At 35.6% G+C, this 15,164-nt stretch overlaps 1 protein-coding gene across 2 annotated transcripts in view; it reads left to right on the forward strand.

Moving 5' to 3' along the window:
- MXI1 (MAX interactor 1, dimerization protein) overlaps positions 1–7,610 on the forward strand; it is a 75,463-nt gene extending 67,853 nt beyond the window's left edge. For both annotated transcript variants that reach the window (XM_090278568.1, XM_090278569.1), the window contains exons 4-6: positions 1,473–1,587; positions 2,707–2,878; positions 6,908–7,610. In XM_090278568.1, coding sequence (XP_090134694.1) covers positions 1,473–1,587; positions 2,707–2,878; positions 6,908–7,071 — 451 coding nt within the window. In that variant the 3' untranslated portion in view covers positions 7,072–7,610. The remainder of the gene's footprint in view (positions 1–1,472; positions 1,588–2,706; positions 2,879–6,907) is intronic.
- The last annotated feature ends 7,554 nt before the right edge of the window (positions 7,611–15,164 follow it).

The raw sequence follows: 15,164 nt of genomic DNA on the forward strand, positions 1-15,164 counted from the left end.
ATGACTTTAACTTAAGTCTCACAAAATAGAAAATTGACCCACCCATTTTTTCTTTGATACAAAGAAATCATTCTGAAGTTTCTTAAACTAAAAGATATTCCTTATATATACACTGAATTTTTTGTTTAAAGTAATTTAATCAAAATCGGCAAGTTATTCTTGTGGCAACATACTTGTTAACTTTACTTGTTAGTTGCTTTGTTAACTTTTTTAGATGACTTAAGTCAGAACCCCCTTGGGAGCCTCTAATTATTAGAGAACCACTAGTCTCTCTCCAACCTCCAGTCAATATCATGAATGCAGTTATTAGGCATATGCTATAATAATCCTAATGAAGAGTTTAAAGGCTTTTTTTTTTTTTACTGTGGATTTTGTTTTGTTTTTAGTCTGCTCAGCAAGAGCACTCTGTAATCATGTGAGAGACCTCACCTAAGAGGTTTTCCAGTTATTGAATATTGTGTTAAAGGGTCTATGATTTGGGGTAGCACAGCAGGGGAGGAAAGTGACTTTTTAATTATTAAATCATATTAAGGGGAATCTATTGATTTAGAGAAAACAAAAGTTCTTTTATCCACATCAGGTATGTCAGGTTCCAGCCTGGAGCTAATTATTAGACTTGAATTACTGAACTCAGTAGATGTGGAATGGAAATACTAACAGTCCTTCATAGGTTGGCTAGTGAGTCCTGGAAAAATCTTAACAATTCATCAGCCAAATCTCTGATTTTACTACCTTTAATCATCCTTGCTTGCATACCCCTCTTTCAGAATGCTAGCATTTGAGAATTTCACTTGACATTATTTCATGTGTATTAAGTCAAAGAAAGCATAGTCTGGTGAGTAAGCTAATAAAACCGTTTTGGCCCTAATTGACAGAGCCATGTATTTTACCTAATCCTGCCCTAGTTGGTTGCATAATTTTGCTGTTTCAGTTGTGTTGGGTTATATGAGGTTGTCATTTTTGTAAGTCAGAAATGGTTGAATATCATAAATTTCATATGGTTCAACCTGATAAATAACAACATGTAAGTAACATTGTAGGATGGCTTTGTGTGTGTGTGTAAAAGGTGGAAGGGAAGAAATGGAAATCTGAGTTCAGTAACTACTTGGGTTACCCTAGCTGAAAACCCCTATTCTAGCCTGCAATTTTAGGCATTCAAAATCAAATACAATTGCCCTAGTATGCTTTCCTACTTCCATTTGAGATAGTTTATGGGGTGGATTCAAATTTAACTATCTCTGACAGAAATTACCATTGGAGATAATAATCTGAAGTGATTGGTAGCTGTAGAGCACACAGAAATGGCAGACTGAAAATCAGGAGGCATGCCTGCACTTGCAGATATGGTAGAAGTAGGGGTGTAACATGGTTATATACTGAATAATGTGCAAATTATTATTTGTCTTAAAATAGGTTTTAGGATGTTTCTAGTGGAATATTCAGGCTGTGCTGATCTGACTTTTTTGTCTTAGACGAGCTCATCTGCGCCTGTGTCTAGAACGCTTAAAAGTTTTGATTCCACTAGGACCAGACTGCACCAGGCACACAACACTTGGTTTGCTCAACAAAGCCAAAGCACACATCAAGGTGAGAATTTTAATTTTCATATTTGCCCATGATTCTTTCGATCTTGGTTTCATTAGAAGCAATGATTCCTATTCATATGCATCAACTAACTCACCATATCCTCTGTAATAACTGCTGAAGAGAAATCTGAAAACTTATCAGCTAATTTGATGGGAGGTAGCAACATAGCCTGATTAAACTAAATTGTTCTGACAGCATGGTCATTTGAAGAACTGAAAATACTAGAAAAATAACAATTACTTTGATGATACCCAGAAAGAAGGCAGTTGTGCCCTCTGGTGGAGATGACTTCATTTGGCTGTGTCCCTCAGTATTTTTCCATCAAATTTCGCTGCAGAGCAAGTTTCTCTTTTGTGGAGATAACTTTATAGACTTTGGGAATTCCATGCTGTTCTAGTGATGTGGCATTTATTATACACACACAAAAAAAAAAGATGAAGAAAAAGCTGTTTTTTTTTGATGTTTAGAAATATGTATGATATTTTTTATATGCACATACACATATATACAAGGGGGGAACCCCCCAAATGAAATTACTTTCTTGAGGGTGGGCCCTTTGTAGTACAGGCTTCCCCTGCTAGGTGAGTGTTGTAGGAACCCATCTGTATCAGTGTACCAGCTGGCATTGTTGTGAGAGGCTGCATTTGGCTTCAGTGAATTTTTTTTTTAAGACTTTCAACGTGTTTGCCCACGCTGTGCTTGAGTGTTTAGCAGTTTTTGACCCAAAACAGTGACCCCCGTGCCCCACTCTCCCTATCCATGCGATCTGGCCCCAAGTGACTTTTTTTTTGTTTCTCTGGATGAAAAAAGTCCTCATAGGGAAATGTTTTGCCAATGTAGAAGAGGTGAAACAAAAAACAGCAGAAGCACTAAAAGTCATCAAAATTAATGAGTTCAAAAACTATATTGCATCAAATAGAGAGTACTTTAAAGGTAACTGAAGTTTAAACATATAAGAATAAATACACAATTTTTTATAAATAAATTCCAGGTTTTTTGGGGTCCCCTCTCATACTTGAATATTCATTCATGTCTGCCAAAGAAGTCTTTTGAGATGATAGGTAAAATTCAGTTTTACTGTTTGTACTGGATTATACACAAACCTAAATCTCATTTTAGAAACTTGAAGAAGCTGAAAGGAAGAGCCAGCACCAGCTAGAGAACTTGGAAAGAGAACAGAGATTTTTAAAGCGGCGACTGGAACAGCTCCAGGGTCCTCAGGAGATGGAACGAATACGAATGGATAGCATTGGATCAACTATTTCTTCAGATCGCTCTGATTCAGAGCGAGGTAGGCATTGTGCTAATGAAATACTAAGAATCTCTGTATCTGGAATTAGGGGTGGTAGGTTGGGAGGTGCTATATTTGCTTTTTTCTCTCTGGGCAACACTAACATTCTAGGTTTTATGCAATCATAACATTATCTAGTAATGCCCATATGAACTATATAATTTTTTTCTTTATTATATGTGTATTTTTAATTTTCTACTTTGAAACAGTTTTAGAATTAGAGGAAAGTTGTAAGTTTTGTGCAGAAAATTAGAGTTCTCATATACATATACTCTTCATCTAGGTTTCCCTAATGTTAACATCTTACATAACACATAATGCATTATCAAAACCAGGAAATTAACATTCATGAAACACTATTAATCTATAGACATTATTCAAATTTTACCAGTTTTCCTACTAATGTTCCTGGTCTGATACAGGATCTAAGGCAAGATTTCACATTGCATGAGACAGTTCTTGAGTTTTTTTTTTTTTTTCATGACTTTGATACTTTTGAAGAATATTGGCTCATTGTTTTATATAGTGTCACTCAATTTGGGTTAGTTTGATTTTCTTTAAGATTTTATTTATTTACTTTTAGACAGAGGGAAAGAGAGGAAGGAAGAGGGAGAGAAACATCAAGGTGCAAGAGATACATCAATTGGTTGACTCTCACACGCCCCCAACCGGATAACTTAGCCTGCAGCCCAGGCAGGTGCCTTGGCTGGGAACCGAACCAGTGACCTTTCAGTTTGCAAGCCTTGACTCAGACCATTGAGCCACACCAACCAGGGCTGATGTTTTCTTATTCTTACTTAGGTTGAGGTTATATATCTAGGGGAAAAATATCATGGAAGTATCGGGAAGATACTTAATGTTGATATGTCTTATTATTGGTGATACTAGTTTTTATACCTATATTTTAAAGTGCCACACCCTTCATTTCTCTTTCCATCTGTCCCAGAACACTTGTCATTGGCAGAGTTTGAGAAGTCAACCAAAAAGCAATTGTTTGAATTTTACTGATCTATTCATTTGTAGCCCCCATTACATCAGGTCTCACACCACAATAAAAGATCCTAGAGGTAAACTCTGGTAATTTTAAGCTTTACATTTGGGAAAATCAAGCTCATGAGATTCTTGAGGATTCTAAAACAAAAAATTTTTGCAAAATTTCTTGTTTTGACTTTTTATTATGGAAAATTTCATACTTATACAAAAGTACAATAGAATAATGAACTCTCATGTACTCATCATTCAGTTTGAATAACTGTCAATGTTCTGTCATTCTTGTTTCATCTGTTTCCCACCACTGTCGCCCTCTCTGTTTTTTTTGGAATGTTTTAAATAAAATCCCAGATAACATTAATCATGTTTTCTCTAAATGCTTCAGTATGTATCTTAAATAAATAGGACTTTAAAAAACATAATCATACTATTATAACATCCCACAAAATAAATAAAATCAGATGATTTTATTGAATGTCATGACAGATTTTCTCAAAAATGACATTTTACCATTGGTATGTTTGATTTAGAATCCAAAGTCCATATTGAATTTGCTTCTCCCTTTTAAGTACTTTCAATCTATAAAATTTTTTCTTCCCCACTTTTTTTTTTCAGTACCATTTATTTATTGTAGAAGCCGGGATACTGGGTCATTTTTCTTATAGAATTTCCCATATTTTTGATTTGGATGATTCAGTCTTCACGGTATCATTTAACAGCACCTCGTATTTCCTGTAAACTGGTAGATTTAGTGGCTTGATTGAATTCAAGTTATTTTTATTTTATTTACTTCATAGGTGATACTGTGCACTTCCTGGTGCATCAATATTAGGTCTAGTTGTCCCGCTCTAGTAAAAACACTGGTCAGTGGGTTCAGGTGGTTATCTTGTACTTTTATGCAAATGTATCAGCCTTTCACTTGAAAGTTTTAGCAGTCATTGGTGATTATTGCCCTGATCATTATCTCATTAGGTGTTACAAAATAGTGATTTTCTAATTCTATTATTTTTACATTTAACTTTTTCTTCTATAAAGAACATTTCCTCATCAAGGTTTTGGTTACTCTAAAATAAAGTCTATACAGGGAAGATGCGATAAATGCTTGTTTTTGCTTTATTGGTTTTCTGAATAAGTTGGTGCCTTGGAAGCCTCCAGAGGTACTAGGGCTTTTTGTTTTGCTGTTTCTTTGTGATTATCTCATGAACTCATGTTTTCATGTATTGAATGTGTTCAAGTCCATTATACTCATTCTTTTTCTTTTTAATACTCAAATTTCCTATATTCTGTAGGAGCCTTTCAAATTGGTTTTTTATCCCTTTTAACACACACTGGGAGTCCTTGGGTTTGTTGTTTTGGTTCTATAAAAGTTGATTTTTATGTGGCACTCGGTTTTGAAGAACAAAAGTTTACCAGGGGCAACAGCAAGAACCTCTTGAACATGCAACATTTATGAATTACAGCGAGGTGTAGCAGAAATACCCCGGAATTAGGAGGCTGACTTTGATCCTACTCTTTTTTTTTTCCTATTGCTTACTAGCTGTGTGACCTGTTAGGTCTTCAGGCATTAGCTGTTCTTCCTGCTGTTATCTCTTCCTTGAACCTCCTCCCCACTTCCAAATTTTAGAGAGGATGTATCTTCATCATTATAGTTCTTTTTTTTTTTTTTTTTTTTTAGTACTCCCAGTATGCTAGTATCTTATTTAGTACTGTTCTTCTGTTTATTTGGCAATCTTCTTTCCCAGTAACTTTTAGTAACATATCTAGTCCATTTGGCTAGAGTAGTCTCTTGTTTTGATTGAGTTCAGCATGCTGTATTAGGTAGGCTGTCTTTATTTAACTTCTCAATTATAGTTTGGATGAGTGTTTTCTGATACTGGGAAACACTAAACAGTCTTGTGAAGCATTATGGGTATGAAACAAATAGTTATGAATTCATAGGATTATTTGTACAGCTTGTTTGGACAGCTGCCTGCATTTTAAAAACAGATCTCTAAAACTTTTTGAAACAACAAGCCCTTTTGAAAATTATACTCTTTGAACTAACTTACTCTGTCTTCTTGGGCTCAGCAAGAATCCACTTTTCCTAAAGCAATTGTGATCAGTGTGAACCCTTAAAGTCAGTGCCAAATATGAAACGTTAGGTTTTGAGTTTGTTTTAAGAGAGTTGAAGAACCTTGAGTTCATTCTAGCTGTTATGGGAGAGAACAGTTTTTCATCTGCCTTTTATTTTGTGAAATGTGTATCACTTTTTGTTTATTGGTGATTGTATATGTACCAATTAACAAGATAGCTATTGATAGCTGGGTCATATGTATTTAGGGTTCTTTTCATCATGTTTGATTTTTGAAGTAAAGTTAAATACCACCACTGAAATGCCTTTACTATAATCTTTACTGTAGAACTCACTATAATCCAGAGACTTTAAGCATCAGGCCATCACTTCAAGCTATATTTGATGCAAGAAAATTAAATTGAAGACAAATTCCATAGAGTCCACTTTATAAATGACTGGCTTATTTTAGTTGCTGAATAGTCAAAGATCTTTGAATGAAACCTAGAAGTCTGAAGAACTGTCTGTAGAATACCACCAAAGGCCTGGATGGATAAATTTTTTAGTTTGCCTATATTGTTTATGCTTTTCTCCCTCTTTAAGGCAGCAACTCTGATTAATAAACAGCACTAAGAATTAGTTTCTAGTTTAATGCAAAACAGATGTTGTTAAACCACTTGGGGTTGGGATCTTTTAATATTAAGTACTAATTCCCAAATAGGCCAAGTGCTTTTGGTGGGAGGTCCAAACAGACTGGCGTCAAAGGCTTTAGTAAACTTGCTGCCTAAATTGAGACCACCACTGTATACCAGACATTCCCTTTTGCAAAATATATCCCTGTGTCTCTTCACCTTTGGTTCCTTCTGTTTTCCAGACATCACTGATAATAAGTTTAACAATTATTTAATGCTATAAAAAGTAACCACTTTTCCTCTGTTAAAGTGCCTATATACTAGATTACTAATATTCTTTTTTTTCCCTTTTGGCAGAGGAGATTGAAGTGGATGTTGAAAGCACAGAGTTCTCCCATGGAGAAGTGGACAATATCAGTACCACCAGCATCAGTGACATAGATGACCACAGCAGCCTGCAGAGTATTGGGAGTGACGAGGGTTACTCCAGTGCCAGTGTCAAACTTTCGTTCACTTCCTAGAACCCAGAATGATATAACAGTGCAGGGCAAAATACTCACTGGGCCAATTCAATCCAAACAATCTCTTAAATTGGGTTCATGATGCAGTCTCCTCTTTAAAACTAAACAAAACAAAATCATACTTGAACAAAAAGGTTAGAAGACCTCTTTTTAAGCAAATACTTAGCAAAAAGTGGGGTAGAGCCTCCCCAGAACAAATATTCATAATATTCATTTTTGAAAATCACAATTTCTTATGGCAGCAGAAAACTTATGTGAAATTTTCTTGATTTAGTTGATTTGAAAGGACATTGGAAATTCCATCCTTTTTTTATTTTCTAGTTTGCTCATAGTACATTGTGTAGACACATTTAAGGATGGGATTAGGAACCTTCCTGAGCTTTATGGTCCTAAAAAACCAAATCAGAGCTATAGTGATGACAAGACAAGATAATCAGGCATTAATCTTGGATAGCTAAAGAGCTATTAAAACTCAGCCTGGGCCAGCTTATCATGAAGCCTGTGGATGATCAATTCTTTAATTTAAAACAAAAACAAACAAAAAACCTCATTTCATGCTCTGCAAAAGGAGGGACTCCCATGACACCTCTTGAAAGGGATCATCAATGCAGCTCAGCTTTCTGTTGGATTCCATGCTAAGCAAGCTAACCTTATCCTGCATTGTTAGCACTAGGGCACCCACCCAACCGCCAGCTCCAGTAAGCCACCCTTTGGTCCTTGAGCAGTATGGAGGCAGTCCATGCATGACAGCCTCTACCACACAGGGCCTATGTGTTCGGATTGAGGGGCCAGAAGGGAAAAGTTCCACGTGCCTCTGTGTCTGCGTGGGCCAGAAACAGTGTGCACACAGATTAGCAGGCCAAGGTCTGAGCCACAGCAGCATTTTTATTTCAGATTTTGATAACTGTTTATATGTGTTGAAAACCAAAATGACATCTTTTTAAAGCTTGTCCATAAAAAAAGTAGGTCTTTTATAGTGGAAAAACACGTGGGGGAAAAAAAATCATCTATTTTGATGCAGCATTTGATAATAAAACACCTCACACCTCACTCTTGGTAGTGCACAAAATGAATGAGGTCTGGGCTAAGTAGCAAAAAGGTCAATGCTGTTTTTGTTCTCTTTTAGAATCATTACCTTTTACCAGCTTTTAATCATCTGATATCTGTAGTAGACACACTATCATAGTTAACATAGTTAAGTTCCGCACTTGTCTCATTTTAATGTAAAGATCTGCTTCCATTTTCCTGCGGGCAGTCTCTCTCCTTCCTCACAGTCCCACTGTGCAGGTGCTATTGTCGCTCTTATTTTAAGAAATGTTATTTTAAGCGAAATTCCTAGCCTGCACTTTGATGTCATGTATTCCCTTTGTCTTTCAAATTCCCAAGTTTTCCCCTTGGCCCTTTTATCTCTCCCTTACCCCAGGAAGCCTTCTTGGAGACCTTACCCCTGGCTTTTTGAACTTTCTGTACCTTAAATAATTTAACTACCCTTAATTAGTTTAAAAAAAAAAAAAAAAAGCTTTACGATTTTCATAACTTATTGATTTTAATGGGTTAATTTCAGTCCTGTAGTTTTATTTTGTTTAGATAGGGCTGGGCAAGGAAAAAGAAAATAAAGACAACCATATTTAGCAGTGCAGTTGTGTGTGTAATGTCAGACTATCCTTTGTAAGTAGCACTTTAACAACTTTCACTGCTTCAACATATGAAGTGTACCATCTTGGTCATACACAATGCCTCAGCATATACTTAACTTGTTCTTGTGCTCTTCCTGTGCCTCCAGAAATTTTATCCTTGATTGTGCTATGTCTGAGTGGAAGAAATTCTTTGAAGTAGATGTGTGAAAAACTGCATGCCTTTAGAAGCCCATTATTAGAACTTGCTACTTCAGGTGCTGGGGACTTAAGGAAAAACAAATTCATTTCTGTGGCCCAGGTAAATTATTTCTGGTTTCATTTAAAATTACTCTTGGCTGGGTCAAAATGTTGCTCTCTATATTGTAGTTGCTTACTTTTGACTTTCCCAAGTAAGACAGTTTGAAGACTGCTCATTACCATGGAAAATAAATGGAAGCCAATGACTAAGCTTCCATTTTGTTATTCCCATGGCATTCACTTGCATCACTTGCCTCGGGCTGGAATTTGGGACTTCATTCAGGTGAACTTGAGGTGCTGCCATTTTGTTGTATATGTGTCGGATGGTGGGCCGAGAAGCCTTTGTCACGAACCTAGAGTACCTATTTCAACTGCCCCCTAAATTACTCCTTCCCTGGGTTTGTTTTACTTGGGGATGGGGTGAATTGTATGATGATAAGAAGTATTAATTTTTTAAAAGACAAATCAACTTTGAAGATACAAAAGTTAATTGCAAGAAATAAAAATTGTGAACGAAGAATACCTGAGTGCTTTTTGTACCATGTTTTTCTATGAATGAAAAAATATATAAACAAGCATCCACACTTAAGAGAGGCAACTGTCACCTACATGTCTATGTTGATACTACTTCGGTAGTCCAAAATTAATGGCAATTTGAATCACTGGCATTTCCTGTTCTATAATTTAAGCTGGTGCCTTGACTGACAGCTCCACTTAACTACAGATGGTTTACTGTAGGAGGTCCTTCAGGTAGGACACAAAGCCATTTGTCATTATGTTGTCCAAATACCTGTTTAAGGGATCCCTTGGGCTACACATACTCACATTGAAAACAAGTCTGAAGTTCCTGGTTAGTCCCAACTGACCTTACACCCTTATGTAAAATGCCCGATTGATGGTACAGGTAAATCTGATTTCAGTGCATAGTACCACCAAAGGTGATTCAGATGATGTCACTGTTACTTTGTTTTTTATTAGGAAAAGTAGAACTCCCCCAGTGACGATGATAGCTTTTCACATTATGAAAGACTTTTTAGTGATGATTATTGAGACAAAGGTACTAAGGCCACACTGCTTCCTGTGTCATTTCTAATAAAAATTGTTTAATCCCTCAGGGAAGGTTTTTTGGTGAGTTTTTCTTGTATTTGGAGCAACTGGCTGCCTTTTTCTCTTTTATCTTCCACCTAAAAAATTCCATACTCCCTACCAAAAACAGCATAATGTGGTAAGAACAAGGGTTTTGGTCACTTTAAATCCCAGTTCTAGCATTTGTTAATAAGGATCTGGGCAAGTTTCTTCCTGAAAAGTTGTGATAAATACCTCTATCTCAAAAGGTGATAAGGATTAAAATTGATACATGTAAATTACCACCCCCCCCAATCTAGGAGTTTGTAGCACCAAAATGAAATTAAGAGATATATACTTCTCTACTTTCTCTAATGAATGCGATCTTCTAATCTCTTCATCCCTGATCATGAATTTTAGTTATTTTGACTGTAGGTCTTGCAGAAAAAAATTTTTCTATTAAATAAAATGGTTCATTTTCACAAAATTCCATGGCAGGTATACTTTGTAAGAAGTCAATTTTGATGTCGTATAGAATTTTCTAAATAAAGTCTTTGTAAGATGGATGTATCATTGGTGTTAGTGATTACCTGGTCTTTCTAAAAAAGATTGGGGGAGGTACCAAGCTGAGCTTGAGCATGTTGTTATACACTGATAGTAACCACTGCATAATAACTGAATGCCCCAGTTAATATTTAGTGCTCACCTTGTCAAAGGGGTTAAAAATCTTCCTGGGCTATGTACCAGATCTAACAGAAAACTAGTTTTCTTGTGGAATACATCTGATTTTAATTAATCAGTATAGTTGAAAAATATATGTACAGGTTGACAACTTTACTTCTTGGTTCTGTTTTACCTTTCTATAGAATCATAAGCAAGGAAAATGGCTTTAAATTAACCTCTTAAAATACAACCAGCTAACTTCCTAGAATTCTGGAATTTTTTCCATTTCCTCAAGCTTTTAGCAGTGAAAGAACGCTTAATGTCTATATTCGTAGGGCAATACTGGGTTGGCCAAAAAGTCCATTTAGTTTTTTCTGTAAAATAAGACACAATTTTTCATTTTCACCAGTAACTACCGATTTCAGTATTTTGAGTGTATCAGCTATCTCCCACTGTTGGCTTCTAGTGTGTAGAGGCTGGGGGTGCTGCTAAATATCTTCCAATGCCTAAGATAGCACCATAGCAAAGAATTATTTGGCCAAAATGTCAGCAGTACTAAGGAACTTCACAAATCACTTTTGACATGTTTCATCAGTCACATGGCACAAATCTTTGTGTTTCAACTGTTTTTACCTTTCTTGAAATAATTAAGCATAACATGCCAAAATATTGCATATTTTCTTCCATCTTCAATATTAAAATGGTTGCATAAAAATTCACCAATTTTGATGTTTTTTTTTTTAAATGCATGCTCACAGGACAGCTATCACAATACATTCTAACAAATTTGTTTCTAATGAAGTTAAAGATAACTATAGGCATGACTACAGCCATCTTATGGGAAAAAAACTAAAACTTTTTGGCCAACCTAATAGGATTTAAGAAGTCAGTTTCTTCAAAAATACCAGCTTCATCACAGTTTGAAAGCTGACAGTGCTTTTGGAGGGAAAAACTGGTCAAAGGAACCATGGATACTCACTCCTGCTTCCTGCATACTTCTGAGCAATGAACAATTATACAATTACCATCTATTTAAAAAGACAGCCTAGCTGCTGATCTCAGGCTTCAACCCTTAGTTTTTCAAGGACTTTTAAGAGTCCAGCGTTTTCAGCCAAGCCCGATTCTTTGTTTCTCTGGTCAGAAATTCACTGCATCTTGCCAAAATGAGTACAAGGCTTGAGAAGGGGGAAGGGGGAGATGGAGACAACAAAAAGCACATCAGTCTCACCAAGAAAGGGAAATCATGAGCCAGCAGTCATGACTTTGGACCTCAAGCTGAAACAGAGCCCTTCAAACAAAAGGCAAACCTTTTCTCATAATGAGTATAACCATAGCTTCTTTAGCTGTACTAAAAAAAGACTAAGGATACAAATTATTATTTTAATAATTCCAGTAATTTAAGTCTGCACTGGTTTCATAAAAATGAACTGGTGAAGAGCTTGGTAGAAGTCAATTACCAGTTTTTATTTCCTGGGAACTGAAGGATAACTTCAGTATCTGTAATTTGATTTTTTTGGCTAGTTCAGCTGTCAACTACAAGCCCAGTGTTATTCTCAAATATGCTTTACTCCACTCAGGACCACAAAACCACCACCTCTATAGAAATAAGCTGAGAAACGGCCACTGAAGAACCTCACAGAAATCTAACATCTTCCATCTTACGTTTTCTTTTACTATTTCCAGCCAGGTCAAAACAAATTCTTAGCATGTCAATATTGGTTTCTGAACCTAAGAACTTATCTATACACAGATATGCTTTTTAAACATAGTATAAGAGGATTCAATTGCCTGGGTTTCTGTTCATTTCAACTACTGTATTACCTGTTATTTTGCCTGCTATGCAGTAAAAATTTAGTTTAGCTTGCACCTCAAAAACCCTAGACATAAAGAATGTTCACGTTTACTTGTAAATTACCATTTATATTACTGGTTGTTTCATAGTATATTTAATACAATTCATCAGGTATTTATTGAAATCTAAAGATTTTAACAAATGTAAAACCTTGGTTTTAATAATTTTCATTTCAGTTAATATCCAATTAAAGCAGAAAGTCAAATCAAAGCTTTAAAAATATTTTTTTGGCTGAATATGCAAGTGGTTATTTGTCACCTTTTATAATTACAATCTATAGAAAATTTATAAAAAATTATGATTTTCCTTTGTTACTTGATGGTTTTCCTTTGCTATATTAAAGGCAAACACACTCAGGAGTTAAAACTGCATTGTAATGCAAACATATGGTAACCCTTGTGTGAAAAAAAAAAAAAGCATTTTTTAAAAAATGAGTTGTTGCAATAAATTGATGCATTTCATTTTTAGTTTAATGCCTAGTCTTCATAATTGGGCTAAGAAAACTGCCACTTATTAAGGTAATTTTTCCTTCATTTTGAAAATTAAACTTTTATACAGGGTGGGAAAAAGTAGGTTTACAGTTTGTGTGGAAAGACATCAGGTTATTATTATTACAATAGCTTTTTAACTCAAAAGAATGTTAAAATGGCACAGTAAACCTACTTTTGCCCCCCCCCCCCCCCCCCATATTTATCCAAAAACAATGATTCTCAGTCAGGAATGCACATCAAAATCACCTGTGGAATGACAGATACACCTTAGCCTAGATAGGTCTGGGGTAGTACTCAGGAATCCCTCTTTAATTTTAAACAAGTATAACCTGTACTCCCTTCCCATTAAGAAACATGCCATTCTAGTATAAAAATTTTAACCTTTACTAGGGTATACTACTTCTAAGTTTGGTAATTTGACATTTCAGTAATATGTCTATAATTAAGGGCCACAAATTGTAAGCAATGGGTATTACTATGCATTTTAATATGAATTATTGTTCAGATTAAGGAAAAAAGATCAAATATTCACAATTACCACACTGCACAGTAACAGCAAACACTTCTCTAGAGCTTACCATATGCCAGGTATAAGCACTTACATATATTAACGCACCCATCCTTACAACTTAACGAAATAGGAATTTTTCTCATTCTACAGCTGAGAAAACTGAAGCAATGAGGAGTTATGCACACAGCTGATAAATAAGGGGGCCAGGATTCAAACACAGCAGTCTGGCTCAAGTCCTTGCTCTTCTAATACGGCCTTTCTACATATTAATTTAAAAAGCATATTACCTGTGATTAATAAAATTTTAAATGGTTTACTTTGGGGGTGTTAGGACTTTTACTTCCTGGAACTGTTGGATAACAACAAAGTCAAATGTTAAGTTTTGAAAAGATGCATGCAACCATAGCTACATGGGGGCCCCAAATGACTAACCATTGGATCTGTCAGTTACCGAGTTTGTCTAGTCTTTCTTAACAGGAAACTACATTAAATTTTGTAACAAAGCTTCATGAGAACAAGTGTCATATTTGGTTTCACAACACTGAGAGCTTAGCCACCTTTATTTGTAAGGTAATGTTGGTATAGATGCTTCTCATTAAGCATCTTCTCAATTTTAACACAAGACAGGTACTCCTCAAGTGTCCTTTTTAGTCCAGACACTATCATCATCCTGATGCCTAGTTCTTGAACACAGGCTCCTGACCTCAATGTATATATGCCTATTTATTAAAAAATATTTTATTTATTTTTACAAAGAGGGGAAGGGAGAGAGAAAGACAGGGAGAGAAACATGAATGTGTTACCACTCACACACCCCCAATGGGGAACCTGGCCTGCAACCCAGGCATGTGCCCTGACTGGGAATCAAACCAGTGACACTTTGGTTCTCAGGCCGATACTCTATCCACTGAACTACACCTATAGGCCAGGACGCCTATTTTTTTAAAGAAAGTTTTTCATAGAATATGCTCACCTTTATTCCTTCTCTGTCCTACTGCAAAGCCCTCCAGGAAAATTAATATGCAGAAAGGAAAGCCCATAGGGTAAAACAAGGCACAAGTCTCAACACAAGTCTTGCCCACACAAATACCTGGTGAATGACAAACATACTAAGATAATCTCACCAAAAACCATTTTATGTGGTCACTCAACTATACCAGATGTCTGTCCTGTGCTTTTTAATTACAAGGATTCCATTACAATCCAAGGATATGCTGATTATTAGTACAACTAGTAACAAGAACATCAGTATATTTATAAGTTTTTCAGGCTAAGTGGCCTATTTTTTTACTGTAATTTGTACCTTGTATTTAAAAAACACTTCACCTTTTATTCTGTCCTACATGGCCATAAATTAAAGAAAGTAAAAGTACTCTGGGTTGGGAGGTGAAGGAGCAAGATGAAAAATTCTGCCTCACCACTATCCTGAAAGTTTCAATTTACCAAAAACTCATGAAATAAAAAAATTTTCCCCTTATAAAAATTTACAAACAACTCTATACAAAGCTCAATTCCTTAAAATAAAACCAATTTAACTTTTAGAATCCAATTTCTTACTTCTAAGGAAGAGGAGTACATAAGGATTTATTGACATCTTTATCATACTCATGCTCTTCAGTGGAAATGATGTATTCAAG

The sequence above is a fragment of the Furipterus horrens genome, unplaced genomic scaffold (genome assembly GCF_987537825.1).
Source record: "Furipterus horrens unplaced genomic scaffold, mFurHor1.1.pri manual_scaffold_5, whole genome shotgun sequence".
Taxonomy (NCBI): Eukaryota; Metazoa; Chordata; class Mammalia; order Chiroptera; family Furipteridae; genus Furipterus; species Furipterus horrens.